Source organism: Vanessa atalanta, chromosome 30 (genome assembly GCF_905147765.1).
Source record: "Vanessa atalanta chromosome 30, ilVanAtal1.2, whole genome shotgun sequence".
NCBI lineage: Eukaryota > Metazoa > Arthropoda > Insecta > Lepidoptera > Nymphalidae > Vanessa > Vanessa atalanta.
The window spans coordinates 1746780-1766194 of NC_061900.1; the positions used below are offsets into that span (position 1 = coordinate 1746780).

At 36.6% G+C, this 19415-nt stretch overlaps 1 protein-coding gene across 2 annotated transcripts; it reads right to left on the reverse strand.

Annotated features, from left to right (window-relative positions):
- Positions 1 to 601: 601 nt before the first annotated feature.
- LOC125075165 lies at positions 602 to 19328 on the reverse strand. Of its 2 annotated transcripts, none has more exons than XM_047686789.1 (11): positions 18999 to 19328; positions 15194 to 15302; positions 11038 to 11205; positions 10378 to 10451; positions 9502 to 9592; positions 9093 to 9264; positions 8615 to 8737; positions 6996 to 7157; positions 6299 to 6484; positions 5894 to 6015; positions 602 to 3484 (listed from the first exon to the last, which is right to left on the reverse strand). In XM_047686789.1, the coding sequence occupies exons 1-11, from the start codon at positions 19063 to 19065 to the stop codon at positions 2053 to 2055; spliced, it is 2706 nt and encodes a 901-aa protein (XP_047542745.1). In that variant the 5' UTR covers positions 19066 to 19328; the 3' UTR covers positions 602 to 2052. The 2 variants fall into 2 exon arrangements, with proteins under 2 accessions (XP_047542745.1, XP_047542744.1); XM_047686788.1 differs by having other exon boundaries at positions 10351 to 10451.
- Positions 19329 to 19415: the final 87 nt, after the last annotated feature.

Here is a 19415-nt window from a genome sequence, read left to right on the forward strand (position 1 = left end):
ATTAAAAAGAAAAAAACTATGGATGAGTCATTTCATTTATTTAATTATCATCACTTCGATATTATGAACAAATACGACAATCAAGAGATATTTTAAGAGTCCTACGTTACTCCTAAGAGGGTTACGTTAAGTTTGAACTCAGCAAGGTCGGTTCAAGGTATACTTGCCAGAGGCCCGGGAAATCCGGGATTGTCCCGGAATTTTGCGTCTTGTCCCGTATCCAGTAATAAGACCTTATTGTCCCCAATTCTGAAAACTTACTAGTTTTGTAATAATATAAATAAGTTTTAAGTCTAAGCTGGATCTTAAAATTATAACTGGCGTTAATTACCTACTATGTACGTAGATACCTATCTAATAAAAGTATATACTTTAAATAAATGGCATTTTCCTTTTCAAATACAAATAAATTAATCCTCTTGACAGTTTTATTATAAACATTCTACAGAGTACTGAGTAACTACTGAGTTTCTTGGCGGTTGAATTTAAACTGGGCTATTGTCGTCCCCACTCCTAGCACAAGTGATAAGTTTGAAGGGGTAAATAGGAAAGTAATATTTCTTTACTTTCAACACAGTTCTGTTAAAACGACGATTCAAAAGTGTAAAAGCGTACTTGAATAAATTATATTTTAGTTTTTACTGTGTTAACAAAGTTGGTGACGCATTGACGTAAGGAATCAACATTTATTAGCGCCGATGTCCATGGACGTAAACATATGCCCTTCTGCCTACCAATAAAAAAAAAAAAACAACTTGATTGATATTATAAATGCATCTTGCTCGTGTCAAATCATAATATAATTTACACATTTGGGATATAAAAATACCATTCCCTAATCACTAATCACCACAACGATACGATAATCCCGCTACGATATCAACAAATTACTTTTCCTAATACTTTATATACACGTATACACTGATAGATGAAAAACTACACGAATTCTACATTCCGATCGCTACCCTCTCTCCATCTCCATCTCCATTCCGAAGTCGCTTACACAATAATAGCACTTTGACATTGTCCAAACTCCATTTTATGAAACATCAATTAAAAAACTATTAAGATAGAAGCACACCGTTAAAACGACACGCTGTTCAGTTATGTGCGATGTCGTTACGGCAAAATCTCGATCCGATCTCTACCGTCTCGTGTGTGATACTCATCTGTACTAATATTATAAATGCGAAAGTAACTCTGTCTGTCCGTGTTGCTCTTTTGCAGACAAACCATTGAACGAAATTTGTTGAAATTAGCTATGAAGTGATGTTAAAGGTTGCTTTTTTTGTCTTACACGTGAGCAAAACCACGGGCGACAAGAAAACATATAAATGATAGTAACGAAGCTATGTTTATATATTTTTTTCAATAACCATCCGTTTTGATGTTATACATCTAATGGCGGCTAAAATTTTCCATTCGATATTTTAATTTGTTGCGTAAATAATGTATTATTTTTTGCAATTCAAGCGCCAGTGTCGCGTAGAATGTTTGTGATTCGAAGCCGGCCTCGGTTATTTGAAGTATGGAGGGCTGAAATTAACTTCTTTGACGTCGGTAGCTAGGATCTTACCTATGTTCAGTCATGTTGCCGCAAGATAGCTCAGCGAGTGTTTATTTTTCATGCAACATAAATACATCATAAGGAAACCTACTTGACCGGAAAGTTCTTGGTCCAACAGTGCGATATTAACTGAAAATTATGTAAATCCAGAGTATTATAATCCACGATGAAGATATTTTATTATAGATTTTATCATACAGCGTGTCGTTTTAACAGTACGCATCCACCTTTACATTTATTACACCGATACACTTAGAACATTTAATTAAAATATCATTAACTATAAACTACTGTTTATGATAATAATTTATTATAATAATTTTGAAACATTCCGAGATGAGGTCCGATGATTTCCTTTTAAAGATTTCAAACGTTAAAAAAAAAAATATCCATTAAAACCTTCATGTCGGTCTATATCGATTAAAATTCGAGTAAAATTAAAATCAATTAGTGAGATCTGTTTACAGGCGGACGATGAATGCAAATTAATCCATATTATCTCTGTATTTGCTAAAAATCAATTCGCAATCCGGTCGAATGCCTCGGAAGTTCTCCGCGCCGTTTTCGCTGATGTTTGTGTCCGTAAAATCAATCCTCGTCAAATTCGGAGCGGCCGTCGCGAGGTGAACTAGACTCCGATCCGTGATATTCCTGTAACCCGTGACGGACAGAAAACGTAGATTCGACCGGTCCGGTCTAGAACCGGTATCGTGACCGACGACCATCGGACCATTGGGACCGATGTGGATTATGTTAACGTCCTCGCCGTCAGCGCGACCGAAACGTCGCATCGCGAAATCCGTGACGAGCGAACTCGAGTCGACGTGCGTGGAACGAAAGTTCAAATTCAAATGGCGATCTAGTTCGGACGAATCGCGGGGAAAGCGGTACGTGTTCAGTTGGGGGCCGACGCTGACGTACAGGACGTGATGTCGCGGCTCAATCTGGTACTGGATTGGCGGCAGCGGTTCCCGCCTCTGATTCTGCTGGTTCTGATTGGCCGCATTCTCGGGCGAGCAGTTCACGTAGACCGGCTCTTGATTTTTCCGAAAACAGACGTACTTCTCTTTCGGTTCTTCGGACTTCTCTCCGTCCTTCGAAGTCGACGCGCCCTCGTTGACGTTCTCATTCGGACGTTTTAGATTCTGCTTGGGTTCCGGATCGTTCCGTTCGTCGTTTTTCGGCTTCGCGGTTTCCTCGACTTTAACGTTATCAGCCTGCCCGGCCTCCTGGTTCTGGCCTCCTGGTCTGGATTGGTGTCCGTCCTCCTGGCGAGCTGTATTGTTCACTTTGGCTCGCGATGTACTCGCTATTACGATAACTTCGTTCTGCCTTCCACATCTGAGTTCCCCGACGTCGATGAGCTGATCGATTTTAATACAATCGACTATACAATCGGGACTGCCGCCTCTAGCGTTTTGTATACGAAAATTTTCATTCCTCGCATTGTCGTTGCCCTGAGCTTCTCTATTTAAATTTGGAACGTTTTGCGCGTTCGGTTCTGCGTTGTTACCGTTTTCGTCGTTCCTCGCGTTATCGTTCTCGTTCCTCGGTTCAGGGTTATCGAATCTGTCGATGTCGTCGTCGTTTACCGCGTCGGGATCGTCACTATCGGTCTCGATCACACCGATAACGTTCACATTTATCTCGCAGTTGATTTTCATAATCCTATTCTTGGGATATTCCTCGTTTTTTGAATCGTTACTCTGGTTCTGAGCATCGTTGGCGATGTTGTTCGTCGGGCCCGCGTTTTGTGTGCTACCGTTGTTCGTTTCATTCGAATCGTTATTGACCTTCTGACGTTTGTTCAGCGGGGATTTACCGTTTACGTCGGCGCCATCGCCGCTACCGTCTTCGGGTTTTCTCTTCGAGGAACCTTCTTTATCCCTGTCGGTCTTAGTACTGAACGTGTCCGATCTGAAAGAATAATTTTTTACACATTAATATCTACTCTTATTAACTAATATTACAAAGCGAAAGTTACTCTTTCTGTTTGTCCGTCGGTCACGTTTTCAGGACCAAACCACTGAAGTAAATTCGATGAAATTTAAACAAACTTGAACTCCAAGGCTACATTTTTTTAAACGGGCGAAACCGCAGACGACATTTAGTATCAAATGAACGATTAAATTATTTTTAATGTAAATATAAGAATATAAGAAGTTTTTATATACAATATTATAAGTATATAAGTACCTGCGCTTCGCAGATTAATTTGCCTTAAATTAAGTGTATAGACATGACGAGAATCTCTGACTTGGTAGTGGTTCTTAACCTAAACACATCCAGACAAACTCTACTGACAAATACATCATTAAATGGTGCTCGGTGAAGGAGATCATCGCTTGAAACCCTGAAGCTGTCGAATCATTCTAAACATTCTAAACATTGACGACCTCCGTGGTCGAGTAGTGTGTACACCGGTTTTCATGGGTACGCCACTCCGAGGTCTCGAGTCGATGTAGAAAAAGTTCATTAGTTTTCTATATTGTCTTGGGTCTAGGTGTTTGTGGTGCCGTCGTTACTTCTGATTTCCACAACACAAGTGCTTTAGCTACTTACATTGGGCTCAGAGTCATGTATGTGACGTTGTCCAATCTTTATTTGTTTATTTATTTATTTATAAAATAAAAAAATGTTTAATCCCAGCAGTGGTCTCACTCATGTTATGTTTTTTAACATTAGCAGCCTGTAAATTTTCCCACTGCTGGGCTAAAGGCCTCTTCTCCCTTTGAGGAGAAGGTTTGGAGCATATTCCACCACGCTGCTCCAATGCGGGTTGGCGGAATACACATGTGGCAGAATTTCGTTGAAATTAGACACATGCAGGTTTCCTTACGATGTTTTCCATCACCGCCGAGCACGAGATGAAATATAAACACAAATTAAGCACATGAAAATAGGCTTGTTTCCACTAATAATAAATCGGATGGCTTTGAGTTTCTAATGATTAACCATGATAATTAGTAAATAAAAAAACAACTTTTCTACAAAAATAATAAAAGATTAATTATATTTTTGGAAAATAAAATCGACAAAATGAGGCATTTAATCACGTGACATTAAACACCAATCAGAGTTGCGTGACGTCACACCTCGCGAAACAAGCGCGGAACGCTACGTTGTTGCTATCAATTATCATTATGGCAGATAAACTGGGGGTACTACTTGGTTCTGGATCTTTCAAACACTCTGCGATTATTGACAAACTTTGTTTTTTCAACATATATCTTCTTGGCATTCGAACTTCGTTGGTATACAACCTGGTTTCATGCGCACTTGTGTCTTTACCCATAATATGATACTCTGTTTAATTAGTCATATCATTTGGCAACTAAAAAAATAAGAAGAGTTTGAATTATTACATTTTATAAAACGAAAATAATATTTTAACTCAAACAAATCATAAAATCCTATTCTAGTCCTAACATTTTATAGGTTATGTGTGATATATTATATTTGCTAAATTCATTTCTTTTACTATACATTTATAAATAGATATATCAAGTTGTATTTAATACTTACATCGAAATGATCTTCACAGAAATAAATTGTGAAATTGGTAGTTGACAAAATAAGAGCATCTTGCCTCCATGCCATTTTTAACCACTTAATTCGTATTTATTTATTGTTTGGTACGTATATGAATAATTTGTCTGGCGTTTTTATCGTTGTACTTTCACATTGGGGCACCATACAGTATTTATAATACGAGGAATTCATTATTTATTAAAAAACACAATTGACTGTCATACACAAACACGGCTGTTTCGCGAGGTGTGACGTCATTCAAGACGCCATGACAGTCTTGGCCTTTTTCGCGGTCAATTTCAAGTTCATTTCTAAAAACTCAAAATACTAACATAAAAAACCTATTTTTCTTAAAATAGTATATTTTTGGGGTGAAATAGATGCTAAGCTATAGTTTTAAACTAATTTCCAAATTTTGTCAACTAGCCTATTCAGTGGTGCCTGCCTGGGTTTGAACCCGAAATCATCGGTTAAGATGCACGCGTTCTAACCACTGGGCCATCTCATGCCGGTAAATCTTAGGTTTTACTGGAAAATCTTAAGATTTACCTTAGTGCGAGTTTTTACAGTAACATATATACTATATCTTACCTGTTAACTGTGACAATATGTTTAGTGTTCAATACGCAAATTCGAAGACTAAGATATAACGTCCGTTGAGCTTATAAACGAAAGATGTTAGTGTAAAATAAACTATGTATGTGTTAGTTTACGTCTATGTGTGTGTGAGTTTATATATTAAAATAATATATACACATAATGTACCTTGGTTACGATAAAGTATAATTTACTAACGTCTCGTTTTTTGCACGACCCCCAGCGACCGGCACCGTGCGGCTGCTCGACGGCTGAGGATTTTCCGTCTCCGTGCATTCGCTCGAATCCGAACTAGATTTCGTTTTGAAGTAATCCGGTTCCTGTAAAGCGTAAATAAAACATTAGGAAATTACAACTTCAATAAACTTATTATAGGACATATATGAAGGATCGTTTGGCAAACGTCAGGAGTATTTGGGGGGGGGGAGTTAAGATTTTAGTTTCCTCATGTCCTTTTCTGTATTAAAATTTATGAAACTGGATATTCCAGGTGCAAATATTAGCCTCAAATATCAGCCCGCTACTGAGAATATTTCGTCAGGATAGGATTTCACGAGCTAGGCACTCGGGCGACGAGGCGGCCGTGTAGCAATGTCCACCCACCCGCGCCTCCCAGCGGTCGAGCTGGTGGTGCGCGACGCGCGGGTCGTCGGCGTAGTGCGCGTGGTGGTGCTTGAAGCGCACGGAGCGGTGCCGCCGCGCCGCCAGCCACAGGTTCTCCAGGTTGGGCAGCCAGCCCAGCGCCGACACCTCGGAGTCGCCCACCGGCGAGCCGCGCAGGTCCAGCGACTGCAAGGCGAGGGGGTCGTGAGAGACGGGCCCCATACATTCGTCGAGTTGTTTTTGGAACAAAGTTCTTAGACGCGGCTTACAGTGGAGTTAATTCGCCTAAGGAAACAGCGTTACGTCCCCTCTCTTTCTCTATCTCTCCGTCTCTTTCCATATACGATTTAATGTAACATTATTTAAACTTTGAACGAGATATTTAACACTAACTAAACCAGCGGCTTACCCGCGCGAAATTTATAAAAAGCAAACTTCCAATCCCGTTTTACCCCCTCAGGGGTGGAGTTTCGTAAAATCCTTCGTGATTAATCAGGGAGTAGTATTTCACTTATACATACATATATATATATAGATTAAAAATTAATATCTCTTGTCATTAAATTGTTCTCAAACATTGTTAGTTTATTTCATTGTGTCTGTTATTTAATACTTAATATATAGAGCGTCTAGACAACTTCGTTCCAACTGCGTGTCCAACGATAATTAAATTAAACTATTTATTGAAGTCACCCACCCTCAAAGTTCTGAACCCGTATCTGGATGTCAGGGAAGCGTACGCCACGAACTCGGCCAGCTTGGGACAGTCACGCATGAACAGCTCTTCGAGTTTCGGCATCTTGCTGAGCGGCAGCAGCGTCGCTGGATCCATCCACTCGCACTCCGACACGTTGAGACTCTGTAATCAAAACAATAGCACCACTATAGATCCAATGAAGTAGGAAAAAAGATAAACAAACCTTAGGTTTACGTATTTCATGCGATTTGCTAATAACTCAGCTATATTGTGCACTACTGAGAGTTTATGTTTAATATATCTCTATTTATAATACAACACTATTACAATTAACCACTTATTTCCACTTTAATTTTACTTCCAAAATTATAATAACAGTTTCGTCGACGTTCAAACGCCATTTTTCCGCAAATCCAAAGTTAATATCATAGATTAATCAAGCTCTCGACCAATGATATTATTATATTTTAAATCCATTTTATATTATTTAGTAGAGGTCAAGGAACCCAGTAAAAGTTGTTTTTTTTTTTTTATTCTAGTACATATTTGCTGAAAAATATCAAATTAAAAATTCCATATTAAAATGGCGCGCGAAAACGCTACTTTGACGATATGGCGCTGCAATGGGGTCGGTGACGTCACTTGCCTATATTGTAATCTGTGGCACATAATAATCCACATACAGTAGGCAAACGAGGTTAACAAGCAAGTGACGTCATCATAAGCCCGACCAATCAGGTGCGTTTTGTGTCACGTGACAAACGTTTAAAAAAAATGCATCTTTATTTATGGATTTTTGAATAAATTAATTATTATTTTCAACTTTCGTTAATAAATAACCATTAATTAAATACAATTTTGTATTTTAAACCATAGAAAAAAGTAACAACTGAATTTTTGACGGTTCTTCTCGAAGTAATCTACATTCCGTACCGGTGTTAGCTTCATTTAATTATAATTCTGTAAAATGACTCCTGAAAGAACTTACTCGGACTAAAGTATATTTTGATTTTGACTCTTCCCCGCAAAGACGTCTGTCTGAATACCGAACGGATATTCATACTATTTTATTACAAACGGAGTGATTCATAAGGGTTTAATCTGTTTTTTTTTTTTTTTAAAGAATAGTAGCAATGATCCGAATTAATTAAGGAACTCTCTCTCCTTTGAAGCTAATGACTTGTGTTTGGAGTGTGGACGCCAATAGCCCAAGAGGTCAGGATCGATCCTGCGACCTTTTACAACACATCAAACCATTGCGCACACTCTTCGACATTCAAAATCAAAAATAAAAATATACTTTATTCAGGTAGGCTTTTACGAGCACTTTTGAATCGTCATTCAACAAACTATTTAAAGTAAAGCTACCACTACTAACCGGCAAGAAACTCAGTAGTTACTCTTTTTCAACGTCTAAAAATACAGTCATGTTAGTTAAATACAATTATATATGTATGTCATGTCTCCTGCCTGGAAGTCAACGAGCATTAACTCCACGCTTTTTTTAATTAAAGATTTCGTGTAAAGTGACTAAAATATCACATCACAGTCGATGCCGGCTTTACTAACGCCGCGTAAACCAACAGTTATAAGGCTATACGGTATAATAATCAAGTCACCTCCAAAAACGGTAGATGATCTTGAATCTTGAACAGGAACGATTTATCGACCGCCATATTGAAGCACCTCGTCCCGCGGAGCGATAGCTTCTTCAACATCTTCGGAAAGTGACCGAGACTCGTCTGGAATAAAAACGAACGAAACGAATTAGCATATTATGACCTTTAGAGACAATCAAATACCTCTTTATATTAAAGATAGTGGCTAATCCCCCCCCCAAACACAGACCGTGGACGAAAAGTAGTATAGATATCAAACCTACAATTTATTAACCTAACTCTCCTCTCCTCCTCTAACCTTTAGAGGGAGCCACTGGTAAGTTAAATTCAAAATGGCAACCAAATACCTCTTTAAATTCAAGATGGTGGCTTTGCCCCCCCCCCCACCCAACACACACAGACCGTGGAGGAAAAGTAGTATATTATAATTGTTAATTCAAAAGTAGTTGATTAGTAGGAAGGTATATTAAATAATTACCCGATTACAATCAATATTACAGTAATCCACGGCGAGCGTGGTCAACTGCGTGCAGGTGGCGACCAGCTGCTGGAGGAGCTTCGGCGAGAACGAGAACTGCGGCCCGTTGCACCGCTGCGGCCCACTGCGGCCCAGGTCGGTCTCGTCGGTCCACGACGGAAAGCCACGATATCTATGAACAAAACAATGACATTACAAAATTATATTCACCGTTTCTGGGCACCAATGTGTCAGTAACTAAGTAAATATCCCACTGCTGGGCTAAGGCCTGCCCTCCCTTTAAGGAGATGGCTTAGAGCTTAGATGTGGCATAATTAGATTAAAATTAGACAAACAATCATCTATCTCTATCATCTCTATCATCTAGTGCGTAGTGTGATCAGAATAATAGTGCAGTGTTGACACTCACCTCGGCAGATTTGGAGTCCTCTGGGCACTGATGAAAAGCCTCGCGTGATGCCTCTCCAAGTGCACCGGGATCGGGATTTCGTGGATCTGTTCTGAAGACAAGAGACACGTATTCTTAGAACGATCAGCCCATTCTTTTCTCGTACTAGTATCGCCAATAAATAAATTCATCAGCTGTTTAAAGAGCTAATTTTATAAACACCTATGGGTGATTGCTTGGGTTTCCGCAATGATCGGTTAGACCGGCCAAGTGCGAGTCGGACTCGCGCACAAAGGGTTCCGTACCATTATCTATAAAAAACGGCAAAAATGTCTGTTGTGCGGGAGCCCCACTGAAATATTTATTTTATTCTGTTTTTAGTATTCGCTGTTATAGCGGCAACATAAATACATCAGCTGTGAAAATGTCAACTGTCTAACTATCACGGGTACATGAGATACAGCCTGGCGACAGACGGACGGACAACGGAGTCTTAGTAATGGGGTTCCGTGTTACCCATTGGTTACGGAACCCTAAAAAACACTTAATAGTCCTCAAATTTACGTTAAGCTAACTAATATTAACACGAGTTTGTTAATTCGTTTGTTACGCTTTAACGTTTAAGCTACTCAACCGATTGACATGGGGTGTCTACCACCGTAATTAACTATAAGTGGGGTAATACAAAGAAAAAAATATGAAAGTAACAGCTTTTTAATGTCCCACAGCTGAGCTATGGCCTCCTCTACCAGAGGAGGAGGAGAAATTGAACTTTGCTTGCCTGATTTCGAATCCGCAGACACCGATTAAGATGCACTATGTTCTACCCGCTCCGCCATCTCAAGAGATTACATATAATGAAAAACTCACCACATATATTAGGTTCATTGTTCGTACCTGCTTCGCTTTCGCTGGACTCGTCTTTCTCCTCGGCGGCCTCCTTGCGCGTGACGTTTATGAGTCCAAGACATCTAGGAACAGCGTGAAAATTAATCATGACAACCCTGGTTGGGGCTCGACAACTCAAACGGAACATATTTCATATACCGATTTGAAGACCGGTGCCAATGTAACCGCCGAACATCAATACTGAGTATTCTTGTGTTCCGGTTTGAGGAGTTAGTTAGTTTAACTACAGGCACAAGGGGCATAATTCCCATGTTTGCTGGCAAATTGTTTACTCAAGGGACGGTTGATATTATAACAGCCAATGTATATGGGCGATGGTGATCACATTCCATCCATATTACTTCACAAATCTTCGATCACAACCACAAGTACGTACATAGAAGGATACACGAACCTTATGTGATTTTATTCACAAAGGGTTCTTGATTAATATCTTTATTTATAATACAACACTATTCTAATTAACTTATATAGACTTAAATTCTTCTTCAGAAGTTCCAATCACATTCAATCACATTCGACATTCAAACCGCCATTCACGAATCCAAAACGAGCACCACAGATAATTTAAATCTCGACCAATGACGTCGCGTCGATTCAAGGTCAAAGTTTATTAATCATCTTGCCATCGAAATACACCACACTTACCCGTCAGCGTTCCTTGAGTATCCAGAGATCATTAACGCTCGGGTATCTTGATGGAGGGTGTTATCGAGGAACCATTTCAGCCTCGCTTGGCTGCAGGGTACTGCGGTCGTGTCGACTCGCCTCCACAACGAGCGCTCACGGACGAGACGCCCGAGACGAATGCACGAGCTATGGAAATACGTTCACAAATAACAACTTGTCAATGTGCCACTGGTGGGCTTAGTCTAACTTTCTGGGAAGGCTTGTATCTTATTTTATTTACAATAAAGTAACCAGTGTATGCAATATCAAAAAATTAAATATTCGCAAAGCAAAACAAAAACTATTTGACTGGTTAAATTCCATGACATACGACGAGGTTGAACTTTTTTTGGCACCTCTAAACTAGCTTCTAAACTAGTAGTACATTCAAGCTCCATTCTCATTAAATGACACTTACATATTATTATTCCATATAAGCTCTCTTATCAATTATAATAATTATTGTTCATTTATTTTACTTAGTGCTTTTTTTTTGTAATTCTTTATGGGATCGTATATCGTCCGAGCTCTCGTTTAAACATTTGAAATTGTAACCGGTAGTTGGTACCCGCAAGACAAGCTTGCCTAGTGCGGGACCACTGGATGTTTTGTGACTATGTTAACTTTTCATGTCAATAAATTTATTTTTATTTATTTATTTTATTTGTCTTATTACACCACGCTGCTCCAGGTGGCAGATTTACATCCGAAAAATTCTGGCTTCGACTAGCAAGGGATGTATTTTTAAAAACAATCATCGACACCACTTGGTGCGAGCCCGTGAACCCACTCATTAGGTATTCTGCCGCTAAACAGTAATACTTGGTATTCATTTTGTTCCAGTTTGAAAGGTGAGTGAGCCAGTGTACAATGGACATAACATAATATTGGTGGTGTAAGGGATGGTTAATATTCCTATCAGCGCTAATGTGTATAGGCGGTGGTGACCACTTAAAATCAGGTGGAACATACGCCGGTCCCCCTACATATTACATTTAAAAAAAAACACAATTTTATCAAATGCATTCGGTTGCTTTAAATAAATAAATAATAAATACCGGACAACATCACATACATTACTCTGATCCCAATGTCAGTAGCTAAAGCACTTGTGTTATGGAAAATCAGAAGTAACGACGGTACCACAAACACCCAGACCCAAGACAACATAGAAAACGAATGAACTTTTTCTACATCGACTCGGGACCTCGGAGTGGCGTACCCATGAAAACCGGTATACACACTACTCGACCACGGAAGTCGTCATACATTTGCTTCACATTTTTTATTTCATAATAAAACTAGCGAAATTGTAAGGCGACCTAAAATTTTGAGATTTAATACATCTGAGCTGTTTAGTTATCAGTAAATTAAAGCGTATCTAAACCAAAGCCAGATTCATCAGAGGCTTGAGCCTTGGAAGGAAGACTTGACAGGCAGCGAATTGAGAAGTTTTTTTTTAATTTTTAGCAATAAGGGCATGGTTCCAATTATACTATACCAGTTGTGAGTATTAGACAAAAAAAGTAGCTCAAGTCTTTCTTTGGATTTCGAGCTCACTTTATACTAATTTTCATTAAATTCTGTTCCGGCGTTTTGCCGCGATAAAGAGTAGAGAGACACACAGTTACTTTCGCAAAAATATCAAATTAAAAATTCCATATTTAAATAGCGCGCGAAAACGCTACTTTGACAATATGGCGCTGCAATGGAGTCGGTGACGTCACTTTCCTGTATTGTAATCTGTGGCACATATAATCCACATACAACAAACAAGTGACGTCATCATAAGCACGACCAATCGGGAGCGTTTTGTGTCACGTGACAAACGTTTAAAAAAATGCATTTTTATTCATGGATTTTTGAATAAATTAATTATTATTTTCAACTTTCGTTAATAAATAACCATTTTTAATTTCATAATATATACTCATTACAATAATTGACACTTTATTTTTCGCATTGTCAAATAGCCTATAATAATATTAGTATAGATTAGACTAATTAAAAAAAAACTTATAAAATTGGAAGCTTTACATAAATGACAATGGTGCATGTTCCGACGTGTGTGTTATTAGGAAAGAGCACCAAATCTTAAGCTCGGAAAAAGTGTAAATCCAACAAACATTGTCCATTCCACGAGTCGAACTCCTAGGGAACAAAATACCCGCACCTCATTGGTCAACGCGCGCGGCTAGACATAAGCGATATTAATCAAACGTATAAGACGTTCCAAAGAAATGATTTGGCCAATGAAAGTCAAGCGTATTAACCAATGAGAGGACAAATGCAATTCGCTTTGGGAACTCGTTTAATGGAATGGACTATAGGTTCTAATTTGTTCATAGTTCATCTCGTGCTCGTGAGCCGAGATGGTCCAGTGGTTAGAACGCGAGAGTCTTAACCGATGATTTCGGGTTCAAAACCCAGGCAAGCACCACTGATTATTCATGTGCTTAATTTGTGTTTATAATTCGTCTCGTACTCGGCGGTGAAGGAAAACATCGTGAGGAAACCTGCATATGTCTAATTCCAACGAAATTCTGCCACATTTGTATTCCACCAACCCGCATTGGAGCAAACCTTCTCCTCAAAGGGAGAGGAGGCCTTAGCCCAGGAATGGGAAAATTTACAGGCTGTTTATGTATGTATATGTATTCATCTCGTGCTCGGCGATGAATGAAAATTCTCTGCTACCAACAAAACCTTCAATGGTCATAACATTTTTAAAAGTTCTTATTAATTCGCCAAATGCTATATATACTACAGGAACGCGAGCAACGAGTGCACGTGACTTCGGAACACGTGACGCAGTAACGCAACAAGTCGATACAGATTGCGCTATTGACGTATATACTTATAACTAAGATTATATATGCGAAATTAACTCTGTCTGTCTGTATGTTACGCTTTCACGACCAAAGAACAAAATTTAATGTAATTTGATATGAAGCAGCAGAACCCATAGAAAGCACACAGGCTTTACCTCACAAATACGACCTCCGCCCCTAACACGCAGGCGAAAGGGGACATTCATTTATTACATAAGACATTTTAGGGGAGAGAGAGGAGATTTCAACCACGTTTTATTTTCTCTTACGTAAGATCACAAATATAGACAGAGTTAATATTTGAAAAAGCGTGGCCAACTGCGCGAGTGCCGAGATGCGCTCGGATGCGCATAGCTTAAATGTTTCCATGGCAACATCGAACGTCGATACAAAACCAACCAAGCGTATGTTCATTTCTATCCTTTAGATTCTTACGTAATAAATATTAAACGGGGGGAAGGGGTCGGCGTATTCTTATTTTTTCTAATTTAGGGGGGAGGGGTTCAAAAACAAGTAAAAATCGTATCATCATTACTTAGTATAAAACAAAGTCGCTTCCCGCTGTCTGTCCCTGTTTAAGCTTAAATCTTAAAAACTACGGTTTCTAATGTGATGTCGTAAATTAACACATTTTTGCACCTAAATTGCAAACGCTGTCTGAACCCTACGAGATAGATCAGAATAATGTACTACAGTATTGTACACCTTAAAACGGCCATCATAAAAGTCTGTGATGGTATATGTCTATATCTTAGGGATAGCCATCATTGCACCCGTGCGAAGCCGAAGCGGGTCGCTAGTTAGGTAATAAATGAATGGCCACAAATAGGTAAAAGGGGGGCTGAATTAGGTAAGATCTGGATATATATCACTACAATTGAAGATAAAATCGAACTATATATAATATAAGGCCTTTCCAAACACCCCAATTAACTCATTAACTTGTTCATATACTTATTTATATATGGCAACAATTTTTAAATTAAAAAAAAAAGCTTTTATTAATTATTTCTTATAAAAAAAAGGTCGGATAAGTGTTAAACATAATTTTAAGTTGGTAATTCGTTATGTATAAGTGTTTATTTATACGACATTTGAATTTTAGATAAATCGCATTGCACCTATATGTGCATGAAGAGACACAAATGTTATGAATGGGTGTGGTACTGATTGCTCTCACTATCCAGTTTAATTAGATAGTATCAGCAATAGCGACAGTGTTGCCAGTGAGATCGTAGAAAATCAAACAATTATTATATAGATATAGAATTAAAAAAATAATTAAATAGGCAAACTCTACTTACAATCCAAGCGCTTTCAAATCTCTCGGTGAACAATAACGTAGAACGTAGAGTAGAACATCATCGGATAAATCCAATAAATTTATTTGATTGTAGCTGTGGTGGACGAAATCTGTGGACAATTCATTAATTTGTAAAATTTGCTGTGCTGGCTTTTTGCAGATCTGGGTGGTACCATCCATTCATCATATATTCTAACAGCAATACTATTTATGTGTTCTGGTTTGAAGGGTTGCCCATGTCTTGGTTGCCAAGGTAGATGGCGCATTGGCAATAAAATTAATTGTCAATATTTCTCACAGCACCAATGTCTATGGGCGATAGAGCCTGCTTACCACCAGTTTGTCTATTTGCCGGACCTCCCATCGAATATAAATTAACATATATATATATATATTATGTATATTTTCCAGTAAGAAAACCCACCTATGTGAATTAATATCCCTTCAATATGACTGCCTTTAATATCAAAACAGTTTTTAAACATTTTAATTATACCCTTATATTAATAATACCTATATTATAATTGCTTATCCCAGTTACTTGACCGAATGTAATTATTGGTACAAGGGATATAACATCTCAATTAGCATAGTCGATGTAAGACCTAACAACACCAAACCTCTTTGCTTAAGGTCATTCAATCAAGCCTATTTACTTTGATTATTGATATCTCTTAATGACAGTCTATAGACTGTCAAAGGTCAAAGGACTGAGAACGAACAGTTGGCTCGTTTGGTTAAATTCTTTTGTAAAGTACTACGTAAGTAGACTATACGGACAAATAAATTAACTTTGCCTATATAAGAAAGAATTAAAGTTAATTATTATCCTGTGGGGTGATGTTCCAAGCAACTCATTAGTTTTCAAAAATTATGTCAGTAATATTCAGAGTGAACTTGGATCAGTAAAGTTATAGCGTAGTAATTTCATATGATGTTTATGGTATTTAATTATTGGCAATTTTTTATTATCTGTGCCTCAGCTAAATTTTCTTTGTGTATATTGTCTTGTATGATTTACAACACAAATTATAAGTTATCAACTTTTTAAGTGGACAGTGTGACAAATATCATTGGCCAAATTTGTTAAAAAAAAAAAATTCAAATGTTTTTTCTTTCCAATTTTTTTAATTAACCATTCAATATAGTATAATAATTCCTTATCATTAAAATGTCAGACTTAATGATCGGTAAAAGAATAAAACGCAGAAGTAAAAGAAGATATAACTTCTAGAAAATGAACTTGTAAATTCTCCTTCACGACTAAAAATAAATTAATGTCACCAGTACAATATTACTATATGTATATGGAATAACTGTGCCTATAGTTAGTATATAAATATAAATTTAGCTAAGAAAATTAATTTATTAATTAAAAAAAAAACATTTTAAAAATATTTAAGTAGGATTTGCAAAAATTTTACTTATTTTACCATATTGGTGTGAATTCAAGTACAGAATTTTATAAAAGGAGACTTCATAGTGACGTTACTTTATAGAATTATTGCTAATAGGAAACAAAACATTTCAAATATTTCTTACTAGCCACACGCATTTGAGTGGGGTTGTCGGGGAGAGAAAAAGACGTCTAGCTCTTTAAACCTACCCTTTACGATGCTTATATAAAACTTCATGATAATCGATCGATTCGTTAAGACATAAAAGCATAGCAAACTCACTTCCATATTTATAGGATAATTTACAACAAATTAGTATAATTATTCTGGCAAAACACTTAGCACAGCACATTTTAATTAATAATGTGCACAGCCTAATCCAATTACAGGACGAGTACACACACAAACAACTTTAACCTTGATTTGATGCAATATCATTGGCCGAGATCTAAATAATGTATGTATTAAAGCTGTTAATGAAACTTTAAAAGTAAAATTAAAGTGTATATAAGTAATTATGTAAAATAGTGCACTATATTACAGAGCTAGTAACAAATAGCTTGGAATATGTAAATCTATGGTTTGTTTACGCTTTTTTCTTTTGTTTTTTTTTTAACACGCAAGGCAGACTAGCACAATGGAGTATACAGCCTATACCAATGGAAGTAGGAAAAAATATAAACAAAACTTAGATTCACATTTTTCATGAGATTTGATAATAACTTAGCTATATTGTGCACTACTGAGAGTTAATGATTAATATACCTTTATTTATAATAAAACACTATTACACTTAACTACTTATTTCCACTTTCATTTTACTTGCAAAATTCCGATAACAGATTTGTCGTCATTCAAAACACAATTTTTTCACAAATTCATAGTGGGTATCATAGATTAATCAACCTCTTGACCAATGATATTGTGTCAATTTGCTGTCAAATGTTGTTTATTTGGCTGTTTTCCTCTTATGGTTAGAATAGAGTGTAGATATCAGTTTCATAAGAAATTTTAACCAAAGTACCACCAAACTTGGCAACTAAATTACGTACCTTGTGCTTTAATTATACTGACTGTGTTCAGTCCATTTTGTAAATTTTTATGTAACTATATTGAGCTTAATAACATTAAGTTGTAAATATTTTTGTGTTTGTTCATATATGTTATCTTAATAATAATTTGTTTATCTAATTATTCATTATTGTGTTGTTTTAGGTTATGGGCTAACAGAGAGTCAACTTCTATTATGCCTTCAAATTAAATTAAGCCTGTAATCTCGACCGCACCGATCAATCTCCATCGCACGTGACATTGGCGAAATAATCTGTGCCCTCTTGGCATAAATAAAAGCCAAAATTAAAAAAAAATAAATAAATTATACTGACTCACTCAACCTTGAAAACAGAACACAACAACACTAAGTATTGCAGTAGAATATCTGATAAGTGGGTGGTATGTACGGTGGTATACACTGGTGTATGGGCTTGCACAAAGTCCTACCAGCAATTGAATGAAAAAGCTAAATCTCTTCAATTGGAAAGGATATTTGATTATATTCACTAAACAATAAAGATTCTTTTTAAATATTATTTATTTCAAACATAAATAGAAATGTATTCAAATTAATTATAAATTTTCGAAAATAAATAGAAATAACTTCATTGAATCATGTTTCGAAGTATTTGTTTGAACATAATTTTAAAATAATTGGGCACAAAATATTTACTGAAAATGATTAAACATTTGAAAATAGAACATTTTTTTTTACACTAAGTGTTATAGCTACAGTCATAATATTTACTGCCCACCTATAAGCATGGTTTGAAAAGATATTAAAATAAACAAACTTATTAAATTAAGTAATTTTGAGGACTATAAATATAAAAAGAATACAAGAAATAATGTGTAAAGAGAAATAACTTAAAAAGAAGAATAAAACAAATGTTTTACTAATGTCTGTGCAATTATTTGCTTTTTTTTAATAATCATAAGGATCAATTAATTATGTAAATATTGTGCAAATAATTGTTTAGTTTTTAATTGAATTTGATCTCTATTTAAAAAAAATATCTAATGAGGATATTAAGAATGGAGTCTGGATATAAATAAAAAATCAATAAAACATACTAATATCTTATTACGAAATTTTAAACATATTCTTTCAGATATGCAACGAAAACAAGTTTTTTTTTTTATTTCTTGTGCAAAATAGACAAAGATCACTTCGTAAAAAATAAAAATAAATAGATAATACACCAAGGAGGACGACTATTTAAAACAATATAATCGTTTCATATATTTATTTATACTTTTCCTATAAAATCAATACCAATTTGTTTTTATTGATTATCGACAGCGATCTTTTAAGTCAAAGAAAACAAAGGTTTTAATTGAAATCTATTATACTACCATCTTGTACGCAGCCGCTATCATCCAATTCGCGTTTTGTATCACATTCTATTTGCACTGAACCCATTTTAAAGCAGAAATACTGGTATAAGACCCACAAAATACCACTATTGACTTCCTTCGAAGTCAATACTAAAATACGCACGACACAAAGGACTGCGGATTCATTACGATGACCCGGTGAGTAAGCTTAATCTTAAGAGGTAAACAGTTTATTTTACGAAATTGGAACGATTCCAAGCTAAAGGCAATATCATCCCCAAATACCCGAAAATAAGAAAATTATGACAGCACCCAGCAGTCAGCAAAAAACAAGAATTGATATTCCGATTTCCGATTACAGTAATAGACAACAATCATATATTTTTAGTTTATGGGAGTTCAGGAAGTAACGTTCAACTATTTTGGAAAAATATA